Here is a 17,608-nt window from a genome sequence, read left to right as displayed (position 1 = left end):
ATGAAGTTCATATCTTCATATAAAATTTCTCCTTACCTGCTAGACACCGAGCTGGAAAGACAGTGTGACTCTACCGCCAACACTCAGCGTGGGGCTTGCTATGTGCCACACACAGTATACAACCCTGTGAGACAGGTTTAGTGATAACCCACCTTTTATGGACGAGGAATCAGGGGAAAAAGAATTAAGGCATTTGCCCATGGCTGTTCAGTTAGTTGGTAATGGAGCCAGGATTTGAGCCCCAGAAGGTCTTTTTTTTCCCCTCCAGTGCTGAGAATTGACCCAGGGGCATTCTATCTCTGAGCTTCACCCAGGCCTATTTTATTTTTTACTCTAAAACAGGGTCTCACTAAGTTGTTGAGGGTCTCACTAAGTTGCTGAGACTGGCCTTGAACCTGTGATCCAGCTGGCTCAGCCTCCCACATACTGGAATTAACAGGAGTGAACCACCACACCTGGCTTGGAGTCTATAATCTTATTCTCATACGGTGTCTATTCTGGATGTAGATTATGTCCTCAGAGTTCCCAGCGAGGGATCCAGATGAGCACACTAGGCGGCTTCTAGCCTCTGTCTTTCTTCCCCGCACATGTGCAGTCGCTCAACACTGACGCAGCATCGATTTTCCTTTGAAGACACTTTGCTGTGTCACTCTCCTGTTCAAAAGCTTCTGCAGAACTCTTCTTCCAAATGCAGAAGAAATCTTTGTAGATTTAAATGGAAATATCTTCAGAGTCCCCTTCAACTTTCCTTCCCAACAAGTTTCCAGCTACTATTTCTTACCTTAATGCCAGCCCGTCAGACCCAACTGATGATTCCCACACCCTCTCTGTGTCCAGAGTGGTTCCTTCCCCTGCTCGCCTTGCAGGTGCTGGTGGAAGTCCTGTTTCTTCATCAGCCTTTTCTGACCACCAAATATGTGCTCTTTCTCTATACTCGTTGCTGTCTGCATCACTAATTTTACTTTAGTAATAAAGTATTTCTGAGAACAAATAGTACATTTTTTGTGTCAACATGCCTGCCTCCCAGCATAAAATTAGGAGAGATTAAATTTTTGTTCCCCTGAAGGATCATTCTATTAAGTTTTGCTGCTTGAGTATATCTAATTGGAACAGATTTCTTAAATACCTTAGCTTCTGTCAAATCTCACTTTTTCTTTCTCCTCTTTTTCTATCTCTCTCTTTTAGTGCCACCTCTTTCAGTCTGGCATTGCATCAGAGTGGATGGGAAGGAAACTTGTTTAAAACACATTTCTACTCTGTGTCCTGCAGTGATTTATGGTCCTGGGGGAGGCGTCTGCATTCCTTGGCTAGTTCTGCTCTTCCCCTCCCGTATTCCTGGCACGTGGCTAGAGTGGTATCCTGTTTTTACTTGGTACAGAATTCTTTCTCCTATGTTGATTCCAGAAGAAAGGCCTTAATTCACAATCTTGCCCAGGCCACAGTTAGGGAGTAATTATTTTTCTGTCTTGTTTAATATTCTCAGCAAGTCTTAAGACCTAAATAGTAGGATGAGACTGTCTTTTTGCTGTTAAAATAAAGTCATTTGGTCAACACCATCTTCCTGGACACTTGCTTCATAGGGAAGGTTCGGTTCAGCCTTAGCTAGGAAGAGACTTTGCAGTTCACTCCTCAGGGTTTGTCCCCATCCCCTCCCCTGAGAGATGTGGAAAATCTCAGCCCTTTTCTGATGGTGGGCCGTGCGTGAAGATTCTGGCTCGTTCTGTGAACAGTAGAATGGAGGAAGCCGTCTGTTCTTAATGCCAGGTAGGGTGGTTCCAAGCAGAAATCAGAACTCTACATTCTCTTCTTCTCAAAGTTCAGTTGGTGGTTTTAAGTTTAAATAAAGTGGTGGTTTCAAAATATCAGAAATTTGTATGCCATTTTTGGTATCTTTTTCCATCTCCTATTCAGAAATTTGTGTTCCTTCAGTCTTCTTATAGAGGTGGGAGGGATGGGCCTAATATCTCTACATCAAGAGTAAAATTGGCAGCACTTCCATTTATGAGGTAAGGCGGTAGCCAAGAGAAAAAAAGGTGTTAAGCAGATCCAGTTTCTGATCTTCACTTAAACTTTATAGATGTTTCAGCTTTGATAAATTACTTGACTTCAGATTGCATGTGTATAAAATAGGATTGTATTTATCAGCTGATTCTGTGTTGACTTTGACATGGTGAAGAGAACTATTTGATTTTCTGAGCATATGGTAGTAGGGAAAAACAAAAAAACAAACAAACAAAAAACAGAGCCGGGCGTGGTGGCACATGCCTATAATCCCAGTATTTGGGAGGCTGAGACAAGAGGATTACAGGTTGGAGGACAGCCTCAGCAAGTAGTGAGACCTCATATGCCCAGTGAGACCTTGTTTCCAAATAAGAAATAAAATCAGGTTGGGGTTATAATGTTAAAAATAGAATGCTTCTGGTTTCCATCCCCAGTATCACAAAAAAAGAAAAAAAAGAAAAAAAAAGAAAAGTAACAAACAAAAAGCCCCCAAAACCCTGGTGCTTGGAGCTCAGGGAGAAGAGTTGTTCAGCACCATGCCCTGTTGACCTAGCCCACACTGAGCCCGTCTTGCCAGAGAGGAAGCACTCATGTGAAAGCTGATTGAAGAACTTAATTCACTGGTGCTACTGGTAAGGTGGGCAGGATTGGAGGGTGCAGTGTCCTCTTCAGAAGCTTTGAAACAATCCTCTGTGTTGGTTCTCTGATTGACTTTTTTAGCTTTCAAACAGTAATTTGACCTTTTTAGCTATCTGCTATAGGCACCGTTGACAGATGTCGCATGCTTGAACGAACTTTTAACCTTACGTTGCTTGCTTTCAGCACAGGTTGGATGACGGGATGTCTTAGCTGATGCTTTCCTTAGAAGAGCTGGGTTTTTAGCAATTGCTCAATCCTTTGGCGTGGCATTTGAGGAATGTGACACGGTGCGATTGAAATGTTAGAGTATCACCTGTGTACCATCTCAAGCAACAGTTGTCTTTGATGATTCTGAAATGCTGGCACTTAAATTCTTTCTTTTAAGAAATATCTCAAAGACAGGTCTCTTACAGAAGGCAATTGTTTATATAATATAGTAAAGATTACTTCAGGTTTAGACTTAGCTTCTATTCTAGTTAAGTGGCTTGGGGAAATTCAGTGAGGCTAAATATCCACTTCCACTTATGTAAAATGGGGATAATGGCAGTCACATTTTTATAATGTAGTAATGGTGGTAAACAATGCATGTCAAGCAGTGGCTGGCATATAAAAATTGCTATTGTCTTTAATGATTCAGTTGTTACAAATGGATGTAATAAGTAAATGTAAAAGCTATAAAAAGCAAACCACTAATAAAACCCTCTTATGCCAGTTTGAAAATTAACATTCATTTCATCTGAATTGTTCCTGATTAATGTCTTATATGGTATTGGGTAGATGTATCATACTGAATGATGGCATGGCAGCAGGTGACTGAGCTGTCAAGAGCCATCTAATTAAACCTCTTCATTCCACTCATTCTCCAAATGCTTCATTGACTTGGCTGGGAGAGGACTTGGGGAAGCTCTTTGCTTTCTGGAGCAGCTAGGGAGATGGGGAACAGCATGTGGCGATGGCTTGTTGGGAATGGGGGCAAGTACACCTGTAATCCCAGCTACTCAGGATGTTGAGGCAAGAGGATTGCAAGTTTGATACCAACCTGGGCAATTTAGAAAGACCCTGTCTCAACATAAAAATAAAAAGTGCTGGTGATGTAACTCAGTGGTAGGGCACCCCTACCTGGGTTGAATCTCCAGTACTGCATAATAATAATAATAATAATAATAATAATAATAATAAATACAACAGCAATAACAACAACATAATAATAATAAATAAAAATAAGATAAAAAGAAGGCCAGTAGGGTTGTTAGCCGTAAGTATAGTAGTTTGTTCCATTAGTAGGGACAGAAGGAATTTCACCTGTACTGGATGAAAAAAAATTTTTTTGTGGTGCTGGGGATTGTACCCAGGGGCATTCTACCTCCTATCTATACCCCTAGCCCTACTTTTTATTCTTTATTTTGAAACCGGGTCTCTAAGTTGTGGAAGGCCTCACTAAGTAGCTGAGGCTAGCTGCGAACCACCATCCTCCTGTCTAAGTCTCCCAAGTCCTGGGATTCCAAGCGTGCGCCACCATGCCTGGCTTACTCTATGAAGTTTTGATAGTTGCATCAGCTAAAATAAATTGACAAAAGAGCAACAAAAAACACACACACACATTGAGTACATGCTTGGGAGCATCACAAGAGTGAAAAGTGAGTACTCTATAACCCGATGAGATCTGAAAGCTGATGTGCCCTTCTTCACAGGGGAGAAGGAGATGGGGCCGGTAGCGAACTCTGAGCAAGAGGAAGCATGGTGGCTAACTGGTTGTCAGCCTGACTGGATCGAGGAGGCTGAGACAATTGGCAAAACACACTTCTGGGCGTGTGTGAAGGTGTTCCAGAGAGGATTAGTGTGTGGGGCGGCGAGCAGAGTGGGGAAGACCTGTCCAGAATGTGGGCAGCACACCCAATAGGCTGGGGTCTGGATGGAACAAAACCGTGGAAGAAGGAGGGAAGCTCATATTCTGTTCTTGCCATGGTTTTCCTGCCTCTGTTACCCACATACGTCAGCCTCCAGGTTCATCAGCTTTGAATAGGGATTGACGCCAGTGGCTCCCGGGCCGGGGAGCATTCAGGCTTTTGGCCTCAGATGGGGCTGCTTGGCCTCTCTTCTGAGCTTCCCACTTCTTGGACTGAGTCGCTACCCACTTCCCGGGCTCTCCAGCCTGCAGACAGCCACTGTGGGAGTACTCAGCCTCTGATCGTGTGAGCCCATCTAATAAATTCCCTCTTACTCTATTTATTTGGAAAACTCTGACCAATAGAGTAGGTAAATGACTTTTATGGGACGATAAATGGGCATGAAGATCAGACCAAAGCTGGGACAAATTTCCTCTGGGCTCTGTGTGGTATCAATTCTACCCTCTTTGCTGTGAGTTAGCCTTCCCTGTTTGTTAACCTTTTCCTGATAGGGAAAGGGTTCATGGCCATTAGGTTCCTTCTGGAGGGACTTCTCTTTGTTTTTATTACTTATTTATTTATTGTTATTTTTTATTTTATTTTTTGTGGTGTTATGGATTGAACCCAGTGGCATTCTACTCTGAGCTACAACCCCCAGCCTGAATTTTTATATTTATTTATTTATTTATTTATTTGTTTATTTAGTGGTGGTACTGGGGCTCCTGGAATCCTTCTACCTCTGGGCTACACTCCCAGACCTATTTTATACTTTTTTTTTTAATTTGGAAAAAGGGTCTCTTAAGCCAGAGAGGCTGGCTTCGAACCTGCGCGATCCTCCTGTCTCCGCCTCCCAAGCATGGGGGTTACAAGCGATGCCACCACGCCCGGCTGGCTTTACTTTTTATTTTGAAACAGGGTCTCACTAAGTTGTGGAGGGTCTCATTAAGTAGCTGAGGCTGGCCACAAACTCAGAACCTCCTGTCTCAGCCTCCCAAGTACTAGGATTACCAGTATGCACTACCACACGTGGCAGAACTTCTCTTGGTAAGGGAATTTCAGAGCAAGTCCCTACCTGTGCTTCAGGAGAGTCAGAGAGGGGAGCAAAGGTCAGAGATCTTGGCTCTCTGGTGCCGTTGTAGTTTAAGGGACTCAGTGTCAAAGCCCCATGCATTGGGATTTTGTCTTTTTTTTGAACCTCAACACAATTTTATTCTACTTAAAACTTCTGATGTAGCTCAGCAAGGTTCTTTTTTGGGACTTGTATTTTGACATTGTTATTTGAATCAAATAGGGAATTACAGTTTTTCTTCTGCTATTTTGAGGTGAGAGTTGATGTAATAAGAAGGCATTTTCTTTCCCTGGTGAGTGGTATACTTCATATTTCTATTTGATTTTCCTTTTCTAGCTTATTCATTTTGGTTTGGGTAACCAGCTGGTGGTTGCTTTCAAAGAAGATAACACTGTTGCTTTTAAGCACTTATTTTTGAAAGGCTATTCTGGGGTGGATGAAGATGACTACAGTTTCAGTCTATACACTCAAGAGGACACCTACGACAGCATCTTTTTTGCTATTAATCAGGTAAGCACTCTTTTGAAAATGACCTGTACTTTAAGAATATATTGAAGCTGGGCGTGGTGGCGCACGCTTGTAATCCCCATGCTTGGGAGGCGGAGACAGGAGGATCACGCAGGTTCGAAGCCAGCTGCGCGCGCTGGCTTAGGAGACCCTGTTTCCAAATTTTAAAAAAATGTAAAAATAGGTCTGGGAGTATAGCCCGGAGGTAGAGGGCTTCCAGGAACCCCAGTACCATCAAAAAAAAAAAAAAAAAAAAAGAATATATTGAAGCCAGGTATGGTAGCACCGATCTGTAATACTAGTACTTGAAAAGCTGAGACAGGAGGATCGTAAATTCAAGGCCAGCTCAGCAACCTAGGAAGACTATTTCAGGGCTGGAGGTATAGCTTATAGGTAGAATGCCTCTGGGTTTAATCCCTAGTACAAAAAAAGGAATATATTGATATGTGGCCTATTATTTTAGGAAGCAAAAATTTATATATATATATATATACACACATACATATATACATACATATACACACACACACACACACACACACACACACAGAGCGGGGGGGAGGCATATTTTCTCCTAATGCAAATTTTGTATAATCTACTAAAATGTGTATTACAATTTCGGGGACTATATAACAGTTTGCCCATTTTGAACTTTTGCTAAGATTCATCTTTTAATCTATTCCTTCATACCCACTGCTTTTGTGAAATTTTTAATATATTCCCTCATACTCACTACTTTTGTAAAAAGATAAAAATAGAAGGTTTGATAAACTCAATCTAAGATCTCATTATTTTGATAGTACTGGAAATTGAACCCAAGTACACTCTACCTCTGAGCTACACCCTTAGCTCTTTTTAATTTTTTTCTGAACTTTAAAACAGGGTCTTGCTATGTCACCTCGAGCCTATGATTCTTTCAAGTATTGGGATTATAGGCATATGTCATCACACCCCAGTTGGTGATCTCAATTTTGATGCCTTAGCATGAATAATCCTGGCTGAATCTTAAGAACGTGGAACGAACCAGGTGTGGTGGTACACACTTGTAATCCCAGCATTTGGGAGGCTGAGACAGGAGGATTGTGGTTCACCGACAGCCTCAGCTACTTAGTGAGGCCCTCTGCAATTTAGTGAGACCTTGTTTCAAAATAAAGAATAAAAAATAGAGCCAGATATGGTGGTGAACACTTGTAATCCCAGCATTAGGGAGGCTAAAACCAGAGGATGGCGGTTCATGGACAGCCTCAGCTACTTAGTGAGGCCCTCCCCAACTTAGTGAGACCCTTTTTCAAAAATAAGAATAAAAAATAGGGCAGGAGGTATAGCTCAGAGGTCGAATACCCCTGTGTTCCATCCCTAGACAAAAAAAAAAAAAAAAAAAAAGAAAAGAAAAGAAAAAGATTTAAAAAAAATTAAAAATAGGGGTAGAGGTATAGCTTAGAAGTAGAATGCCACTGGGTTCCGTCCCCAATACTGAAAAATAAAAAAATGTGGAGTATAACATAGTTGTATTTAGACAGGCATGAGACAGCAGATTGGTGGGTATAAAGAAAGCATTGAGGCGAGAAACAATTCTCACGTTCTTCTTTCATTCATTTAGTAAACACGTGAGTCCTTAATATGTAGCAAGTACTATTTTAGGCTTTGGAGATGTAGCAGCAAATAAGACAAAAAAATCCCTTCCCATTTTAGAGGGGAGAGCTAGACAATGAAAGAAAGCAAAATTCACAGTACTGAATTCTGGCTCCCTAAAAACACTACTCCCAAATGTGTGGCCAAGCAAAGTGAGTGCCTTGGGGACAGCCATAAAGAAGACACCACCTGGACCAGGCTCATTAGCGCCATGGATAGGTGGAGGGACTTTGATTAGCATTGAGTAAGGATCATGAGGGTCGGATTGGTGGACACAGCCAGGTGGGGATTGGAGGAGCAGTCTCAGAGTCTTGGAGTTGTTAGATTAAATCTTTAAACTGTTACCCACTTATATGAGTTTTTTATATGTTCCTGAAATGAACAATGCAGTAAACTTTATGTTTCTGGGTAAAAATTTCCTAGAGTCATAGAGTCATATTAATGAAGATGAGAACTGGTGAAGCCCCATCAGTACAGAAAGCAAAATAGTAAAGTTGTATTCATGTAAGCCAGTGTTAGTTGTATTACGGTAAGCTGTGGTATGGGGGTGCTTGGGTCCTCAGTGGTACATCTTAAAGTGTTAATTGTTAGAGAAAAAAGCAAGGAAGGAGATGTGGGAGATGTATCTGGACACAGGATAAATGTTTGCCATTTTTCTTATTTTAAAAAATATTTATTTTTAATTCCTAGATATAATTAATTACATGTTTATGGGGTACGGTGTGAGGTTTTGACCTATGTCTGCAATTTTTGCTGGCTTGGTGAGGAAGTGCCTCACTGAAGTGAAGACATTTGAATGAAGCTCTGTAGGAGTGTAAGAGTGGACTGTGCAGGTCCATAGCTAAGGTTCCAGGAGGTGGGGGACAGCCACAGCCAGAGCAGAAGTGTGTCTGGCCAGTCCAGGAACTGCTGAAGGCCAGCGTGGCTTTGGAGGTGGAGCTCAGGGGCCAGGATGGGTGATGAGGTCTGAGAGGTCAGGTAGGACCTTTGCCCTGGCTCTGGGGTAGGTAGAAGCATCCTCACCTTGGTCCACATGTTTACTTGAGTTTAGAGTTCTGGGAGGCAGTGTGTATTCTTCTGCAACAATCTAAGAAAATGACTTTGAGAGATTTTAAACTGGAAAGTGCTACCAGGGGCATGATATAAACAGTAGACCCAACTTTTTAAAAGCTCATATGTGTTTTTAACTGTCATTTAACTATTGTTTTAAAAACAGTATCATCACCTAAAGGACATTTCCCTGGCGACCCTTGATTATGGAGAGAATGAGGACAACAGAGTTGGCTTAAAAATCTGCAAGCAGCATTACAAGAGAGGGCCCATGTTTTCTTCTAACGAGACCCTGAATATTGACAGCGACATCGAGATGGGTAATGCAGTGATAATCTCATGCCTTTGTATGCCTTTGTGAGAGCAAAGAGGTCCCACGTGTGAGCAGCTCACAAGGAGCAGCCTTGCCTTTGCCAGAGCAGACCTATGCCAGGCTGCCATGTTCACATTTGCCTACAAAGGGCTTTGGCTCTGGAAGCTGTGGCCCTGGTGATGAGACAGGATGGCATTTGTAGCTGTCTTTGATGTTACTCAGAATTGGTTTTGGGATAAGTGCATGGGTGTTCTTATATATTTAGTTTTTTTCTCCTATGAAGGTGTTATTAGACTTTAAAAATGGGTCGGTCTGAAATAATGTATATAAAAATGCTTCATGCACTTGTTTTTATTTTTTGTAAAATAAATTATCTTCAAAGGCAAATTGAGATTAGTAACTAGTTTTCCCCCGTTAGGAGATCATGTGGCAAAAAGTTAACAACCAATCACATAGAATTGTCGAGAGCCATTTATGTTAAGAATGTAGAACACCATGAGTGAATGCAAAGTGTTTAGCACGTTGTGGGTTTTGTCTCCATTCAACCAACCCCTGGGGGATGGCTGCCATGCCCAAGGCACTCTTTGTGGCCTGTACAGGGTTGGAAGGATTAATCCAGTATGGCTCTCTGTGGGCAAACTTTTCTAGGGTCGCGGTCCTACAGACAGCTTAAATTTGCAATGGTTTTTTTTTTTTTATTAAATGTGAGAGTTCTTCTGTGCTTTTATCCATATTTCCCACAATCTGATTATAAGACACCTTGGTAATATAAGAGGAAAACACTCCCACAACACAGTGGTTTTACTTCTGTTCCTCAGGCTACCTGTTGAAATCTCATGTAAGTGTGTCTGCTCCAAAAGAAGCAGTGGCTGCCGCATCCTCCAGCTACAGGTGCTGTCTGGCTCCCAGGCTGCTGTTGGAGACCTTCTGGAGGAGGGTTGCTCAGCTCTGTAGCCGGCAACATTGAAATGTTAGTGGTCGTCTTGCCTCAGAAGTGCCTGCTTACCTGAGACCTATTTGGTAGTCCACCAACAGAGGCTAATCTTGTTCACTCGTAATCTTTTCCCTGGGCGCTCAGCCACGTCCCTCCCTGTAGATGATTTCTGTAACTGAGATGGGAGAACTAGACAGGTGGGACTGAAAGCTTGTCCTCTCATCCTCTGCTTCAAGTAAGCCACTTGTCACTGGCCCAGTTCTAAACATGAAATTAGCTTTATATACATCTTATACATATAGCCAGAAGGCAATTTTATATAGTATTTTCAGTGCATCTGCATTTTGACTGTTACTTGTAACATGAGGTCAAGTGTGTGTATTTTCTACTTGTAGCATCAAGTTGGTGCTCAGAAAGTTTCAGAATTTGTTTTCTTTTTTTCTTTCCCCATGTTTTCAAACTGAGTCATGATGACTAACTCATCATTTTCCCTTCAGTTTGAAGAACATCCAATCTTTGCTTCTTTCCAAGAAGATTCTTATTTCATTGGCCAGAGTGTTGTACTCTGTGAGATTCATTTGTGAGATGAGGCTTTTATTCTAGATAGTTTCTTCATTTGGTTCTTTGATATTTTATGTCGTGTATTTGCCATTCTTTAAAAATAAATCTCAGTTGGGCGTGGTGGCACAGGCTTGTAATCCCAGTACCTGGGAGGTTGAGACAGGAGGATCACAGATTCACAGCTATCCTCAGCTACTTAATAAGGCCCTCCACAACTTAGTGAGACCCTGTCTCAAAATAAAGAATAAAACATAGGTCGGGGTGGTATAGCTCAGAGGTATAATGCCCTGGTTCAATCTCCAGTACCAAGATCATCATCACCATCATCATCATAATCACCATCATCATCACCATCATCAGCATCTCAGTTTTGCTCTCATCCAGTGCTTAACTGCAGTGAAAGTTAGCCAGATTTCAGAGAGCTCTGAATTTGTATTGAGATAATATGTAGCTCTATATTAGTCACAGAGTGATATAAAATCTGAACAACCAGACTTTTATAAGGCAATTTTTACAAAGGGTGTACAATTAACTGAAAGTTCTGCTCTATTTTTCTAAATCTAAGAGGCCATCAATTTAAAGGGAAAAAAAACTATTTTAGAGATGTTTAAAGCAAAACAATATACATCTTAGAGCAAATAAAATACAGGAGAAAAAGACCTAGGACCAAGCCTGGCACATAGATCTTGAACATGTTATTTCTTTTAAAATGTAGTCATTCAGCTTAATTAATGAACTAACATTACTGCATCTTAGGCTAGGAATGTTAAGAAGTAGAAGGACCTTAAATGTCATCAGGTTTGCCTTCTTTTTACTGTTGAGAAAACTGCTGTTTATTCACTTGAAGCAGCTAAGCCAAGGTCCTGTAATGATTTAGTGGCAATAGGTCCTCACTATGCAGATACCAGCAGTGTGGAAAACCCTGCACTGGTGAGAAATGCTGCATCTCAGGTCCCTGCCCTGAGCTACTCAATCCAAATGAGGATCTTGACAAGATGCCAGCAACTCTTGCACACTACTCTCTTTCCTCCCCCCGCCCCCTCTCTCTCTCGTACTGGAGATTGAACCCAGGGGCATTCTACATCCAAGTTATTATCCCCCAGCCCTTTTTATTTTTTGAAACAGGGTCTTGCTAAGTTGCTGAGGCTATCCTTGAACCTGCGATCCTTCTGTCTCAGCCTCCCAAGTACTAGGATTACAGGAGAGTGCCACCACGCCCTGCCACATTTTGTGTTTGAAGTGCTGGTTCAGGGCTCCAACTAAAGATTTTTATGTCACACACAGACCTCCTTCTCTACCAACTTCCCCACACTTCCCACTGTCCATCACAACCTCTTGCTTTCGATGGTGACTTCCCTACACAGCGTAGAGACCTTTGAACACCGGCATCATTCCCTCACTAGAGCTGCCAAGGCACCGCCCTCACCTTTCCTGCCTGGATTCTGTTATCCATCATTCATCCCTAGCCTCCTCCATCCTGTGCCTTCCGCCCAGGGGCTAGCGCTTCCTGGAGAGGGTTGCCGGGGCAGCACACCCTCATCTTCTGGCTGCCACATCTCTGAAGTTTCCCTCCACTCCCCTCTTCTTCTCATAAAGGAGCCTAGAGGGGCGGCCACAGTTTAATGCATTACCTAATGCCGGAGCCAGCCGGCAAGAGTACGGGTTCTGAAGTGAGGCGTGAGGATGGAGAATTTTAAATTCTAACATGGGGGAGCTGCCAGCCTACTATCTCTACTGGTCAACCCCTGTTTGTGGGTCAATATTTCCTATGGGTCGATGACTATGCCTGGGTCAGTATTCTCTATTGCGCCAACACTCCTGGCCAACCCAACTTCTGGGTCAATCTCATCTTTATTGTGTCGACTCTGGGTTTGTTTTTCCAGAGGTATTTATACACAGCTACAGGTCAATCAACATTCTCGTGCTATCACCACCAGAATACAATAAAGACCAATACAAAACACACACATTACAGATAGGCCTACCAGTACCCTCGTGTCATCACCACCCGATCCTCTCTCAGACCTCTTTGAACTTTCCATAACCCCAAACCTTGTTGTCTCTGGGCGAAGGACAATCAGCTGAGTCAGAGACACCAATCTAGGGGAAGGCCTTAATGGCTCCCAACAACCTAACTCTCCTCTCAGCCTCTGAGAAGTCATGTCCTTTCTCCCAGGCTCCCAGACTTCTACCTCTCACCTGCGCTTTCCCTGAGATGACTGCTTCTGTATTCAGTGGGCTTCCTGACAACTCCACTGAGGTGTCTGGTAGAGATTTCAAACCTGTATTCAAAACAGAGTATTTCAGACCTCCCCATCTCCCCACACACCCCTGGCCCAATCTGTTTTCAAGGCTACCCTGTTCTTAGAAAGAAATAGCAACATTGTCCTATAATATTCCAAGTTGCTCAAGTCCCATACTTGAAGCTGTGGATTTCTCAGTTCCCACTGCCACACTGCACTAAACCTTTTGCATACACTAGTCTCTGCTTCTGGTCTTACCTCTACTGTCCCCTGCACAGCTCCCACAGAAACTAGATTTCTATTTTATTTTATTATTTATTTATTTATTTGCTGTACTCAGAATTGAGCCCAGGGACATTCTACTTCTGAGCTACACTCTCTGCCCTATTTTTTATTTTTCATTTTGAAATAGGGTCTCATTAATTTGTAGAAGGTCTTGCTAACTAGCTGAGGCTGGCTATAAACCTGTGTTTGTTTTTCCTGTCTTAGCTTCCCAAGAACTAGGATTACAAGCATACGCTATCATGCCTGGCCTCAAAGTACTATTTTAAAAAATGTTAATTGACTCCTGTCATTATCTGGCTCTGAAATTATGCATGCTTCTCTTTCCATTGAGAGCAAAATCTCCAAGTGCCTATGGGAAATGGCCACCTACCTGTCCTCCAAGCTCCTCAGAGCCCTGGCCCTTGGTCTCTGTCCTCATATCCTTTCTGTTCATGGAACAAGCCAGGCTCTTCCTTGCCTGGACCCCTTTCTGCTTGCTTTTTTCTTTTTTATATGCAGAGCCCTTCCCCTGAAGCTATGCATAGGTGGGTGTTTTTCTTTCAGTAAAAGGGTTTCAGTTTAAACACCTTTAGCACCTTGAGATCACCTTCCCTTGACCAGGGCTGTCCCACCTAGTTATTTTCAATCACTCTTCACTGTCTTCTCTCTTTTTAAAATTTTTATTGGTACATTGTAGTCATACATCTTAATGGGGTACAAGATGGTGAAGGCATACCTGCGCATATCACCCAATTAGCCCTAACCCAATTCCCGCCCCATTCCCTCCATGTCTTTACTTCTGACACTGTGGAATTATCCTGCAGTCTTCTAAAATACAAGCTCAGAGATCAGCCTCAGTGGAGTTTAAGACCTGGAACCAAGAGCAGATGAATTTAAATTTTGGACAGTGATACTGACTAGTTGTGTGACCTTCGGGAAGTTTCTTTCTTCCTTTCTTCCTTTTTCTCTGGTATTAGATGTTGAACCCAGGGGAATTATACTTCCAAGTTACACTCCCAGTCCTATTTTATTTTTATTTGGAAACAGGGTCTCGCTAAGTTGCTGAGGTTGGGTCTCAACCTGTGATATTCCTGTCTTGGTCTTCCAAGTATTGGAATTATAGGCATGTGCCACCACATCTAGTCTTAAGGAAGTTCCTTGACCTCTCTGTACCTTGGCTTCTTCATCTGTAAAATGGCAGCAACGGTGCCTATGTACCAAGGTTGTTTTGAGTATTAAAGGATTCATTAAGCGAGAGCGCATAGAAAGCCCCAGCAGCACAGGGCCTATACTGTGCTATGTTATGTTGTCTGTTCAGCTCTGTGTCCCTGTTTTTGTTCTAGAGCCTAATTTTTATTAAGTGTGTTTACCATACAGGAACATATTTTGAGTGTCAGTGATGGGTTGGGCGGTGAGTGCAATGTGGGTCTGCTCTTGCTCTCAAAGAACTTGCCCTCCGGTTGAAGGGTTAATTACGCAAATGAGAGCCGGGCGTGGTGGCGCAGGCTTGTGATCACAGCATTTGGGAGGCTGAGACAGGAGGATCGCGGTCGCAGACAGCCTCAGCTACTTAGTGAGGCCCTTTGCAACTCAGTGAGACCCTGTTTCAAAATAAGAATAAAAAATAGGGCTGGGGGTGTAGCTCGGAGGTAGAATGCCCCTGGGTTCCATCCCCAGCATGACCAAACAAAACTAAAAAAAAAAAAAAAAAAAAAAAAAGAGGAACTCAGATTATGGGATGACAATCTGAAAGAATGAGCCAGTGAGTATATCTAGACCTCAGAGGATCTACTGGGTGCCAGTCACCTCACTAGGCCGTGACTCTCCATGTCGAAGACATAGCCTGGGGGAGCTGGCTGGCAGGTGGCTTTCAATGCAGTTCTGTTACGTGGTCTCTGTGACCGTGGCAGGTGGTCATGTCTACACTGCTGGTTTTCCTGCCCAGCAAAGCAGGCTTTTGGACTACACAGTAATGAGACTAATTTTTAGGGGAGGCTCTTTTTTATGACTCATAATTGTTTTTACTTGCATGCAACCCGAATTCCTTACATTTCTTTGTTTTTTCTTTCAAAAAAGTGTCAGATTTTACAGAGAAGTCACAAAGCAGCACAGGTATATACTATACACTCTTCATCTAGATTTTCCAAACTAATGTTTTAATGGGATAAAACATTTATCATTCTTCCTGTACATAACTATTTTTAACCTCTAAATACTTGCGTGTGCATTCCCCCCAAACAAGAACTTTCTCCTATATAAGTATCATACAGCATTCAAAGCGATGGATTAGCTACTGATGCCGTACTGTCATCTCATCAGTTGTCCTAATATTAATTTTGTCTTTCTCCTTCTTTCTTTTTCTTGTACTGGGGAAATTTTTTTTTTTTTTTTTTGGTGGTACTGGGGTTCCTGGATGCCCCTCTACCTCCGGGCTACACTCCCAGACCTATTTTTTTTATACATTTTTATTTGGAAACAGGGTCTCTTAAGCCAGAGCAAGCGGCTGGCTTCGAACCTGCGCGATCCTCCTGTCTCCGCCTCCCAAGCGCGGGGATTACAAGCGTGCGCCACCACGCCCGGCTGTACTGGGGAATTTTATCGAGAGGCACCTGAGCTACACCTTCAGCCCTTTTTATTTTTTAAATTCTGAAACAGGGTCTCGCTAAGTCATCATCTGCTGCCTGCTATTCTGTGATCCTCCTGTTTGAGCCTCCCAGATACTGGGGTGTTAACTTGGTCACTGGGTTAGTTGGTGTCTCCCAGGTTTTCCGCGCAAAGTTTACCTTTTTACCAGTGCTGCCTGTTGACATTAGTAAATATTTTCTGGGGAGATATTTTGAAGCTTTCTGAGTATCCTGCTCCTCACCACAGTTTGACCACTGGTTTGAGCGTCTGATTCTTCCATTTCTGCAGACTGTGTTTACCTAGACCTGCAGGCACTCTCCAAGAACTCTGAGGACTGGAAGGAGTCCTCTTTCTTCAGGCTGGAGTTTTATCGGTAAGTATGCTTTGGAGTCTCGTTTCCCAGGAGATGAATGTGGGGGAAGGAGAGTGGGATAGTATGACTGTGGCAATTTATACCTTTTAATGTATTTGACTTAGGCTCTTACAAGTTGAAATCTCCTTTCGCCTTAAAGGCATTGACCTACAGACAATTCATTCCCGTGAATTACCAGACTGCTACGTCTTTCAGAATACAGTAAGTATCTTTCTTTTATGGAACCACTTTCTGTTTTTCTCCTACTCTTTTGGTACATGCAAAGTAAAAATCACACCAGCTTAGAGATGTTAGATGCAGTTGTGTTTAAAATGGTGTCAGCGGGAGTTTCTGGTGTCATTGTTCCTGAAGCTTTTACTTCTGAAAAAGCTGCTAGCCCTTTCCAACATATTCAAACCAGATTTCTGAGTTAAAAGGAGGAGTTTGAAAAATGGACTCCTATTCTCCTAATAAGTGTTTCTGACAAGTATTTTAAGTATCTGTAGTTTATTTTTTTGTTCTTTTTTTTTTTTTTTTTGCGGTCTGGGGATGGAACCCGGGGCATTTGACCTCCGAGCTACACCCCCTGCCCTATTTTTTATTCTTTATTTTGAAACAGGGTCTCACTAAGTTACAGAGGGCCTCACTAAGTAGCTGAGGCTGTCAGCGAACCATGATTCTCTGGTCTCAGCCTCCCAAATGCTGGGATTACAAGCATGTGGCACCAGGCCTGGCCTGTAGTGGTTTTTTTTTTGTTGTTGTTGTTTTAATCATCAAGCGTCCAAGGAAGGTCTTTGCAAATGTAGAAGCAAATTTTTCAAATTTTGGAGCAGAAGCTGCCGCCTTGACCTGAAGACTGGTCTACAGAGGAGCAGCTGTAGCCCCTATGTTTTGGGAGCAGCTGTCCCAGCTTCTGTGAAGTGTGCTCACCTTTGTGGAAAGAGTAAGCTGCCTTCTTGAGATTTCTCTTTCTTCTCTCTTATTTTCCTTTCCTTTTCTGTTTTCTTTTTCTTTCCATTTGGGTTTATTAAGGGATCAAACTGAAGGCTTAGTTGAAAGTTACATACACAATCTTTTAGCAATTCAGAAGTGTTTTATTTAAGGTGATTAATAAATACTTATGATTAATAAAGTATTAATAAATACTTAACACATCAAGCATTATGCTATGCCCTAGAGGCACAACGGTCCTTAGGAAGCTTACAGTCTAATGGAAGAAATGGATCCCTCCCCCCAAAAATCAGTAAAAAAAGCAATTATGCATTGTGTCTAATTCCATTTTCTGCTGCTATAACAGAATACTGCAGATTAGGTAACTTGTAAGCACTAGAAGATAATTGGGCTGACAGTTCAGGAGACTGAGAAGTCAGGGTTTCCGGGGCTGTGTCTAATGAGGGCTTCCTGCTGTGTAACCTGGTGGGAGGCATCACCCTGTGAGAGAGCAGGTGATCTCTTTCTCTCTCAAGATCACTCTGGAGATGGCTCAGCACTCCTGAGGTAATCACATCCATCTGTTCATCGGGACAGGACCC

At 42.5% G+C, this 17,608-nt stretch overlaps 1 protein-coding gene across 1 annotated transcript in view; it reads left to right on the top strand.

The window, feature by feature from the left end:
• MCOLN2 (mucolipin TRP cation channel 2) overlaps window positions 1-17,608 on the top strand; it is a gene marked incomplete at both ends in the record, with an annotated part of 59,754 nt that overhangs the window by 16,527 nt on the left and 25,619 nt on the right. The window contains 4 exons of the mRNA XM_080692103.1: window positions 5,932-6,105; window positions 8,951-9,104; window positions 16,013-16,097; window positions 16,202-16,298. Of these exons, the coding sequence (XP_080548229.1) occupies window positions 5,932-6,105; window positions 8,951-9,104; window positions 16,013-16,097; window positions 16,202-16,298 (510 nt within the window). The remainder of the gene's footprint in view (window positions 1-5,931; window positions 6,106-8,950; window positions 9,105-16,012; window positions 16,098-16,201; window positions 16,299-17,608) is intronic.

This window comes from Muscardinus avellanarius (genome assembly GCF_963383645.1).
Source record: "Muscardinus avellanarius genome assembly, chromosome: 3".
Lineage (NCBI taxonomy): Eukaryota > Metazoa > Chordata > Mammalia > Rodentia > Gliridae > Muscardinus > Muscardinus avellanarius.
This window is presented reverse-complemented; position numbering and strand designations above follow the sequence as displayed.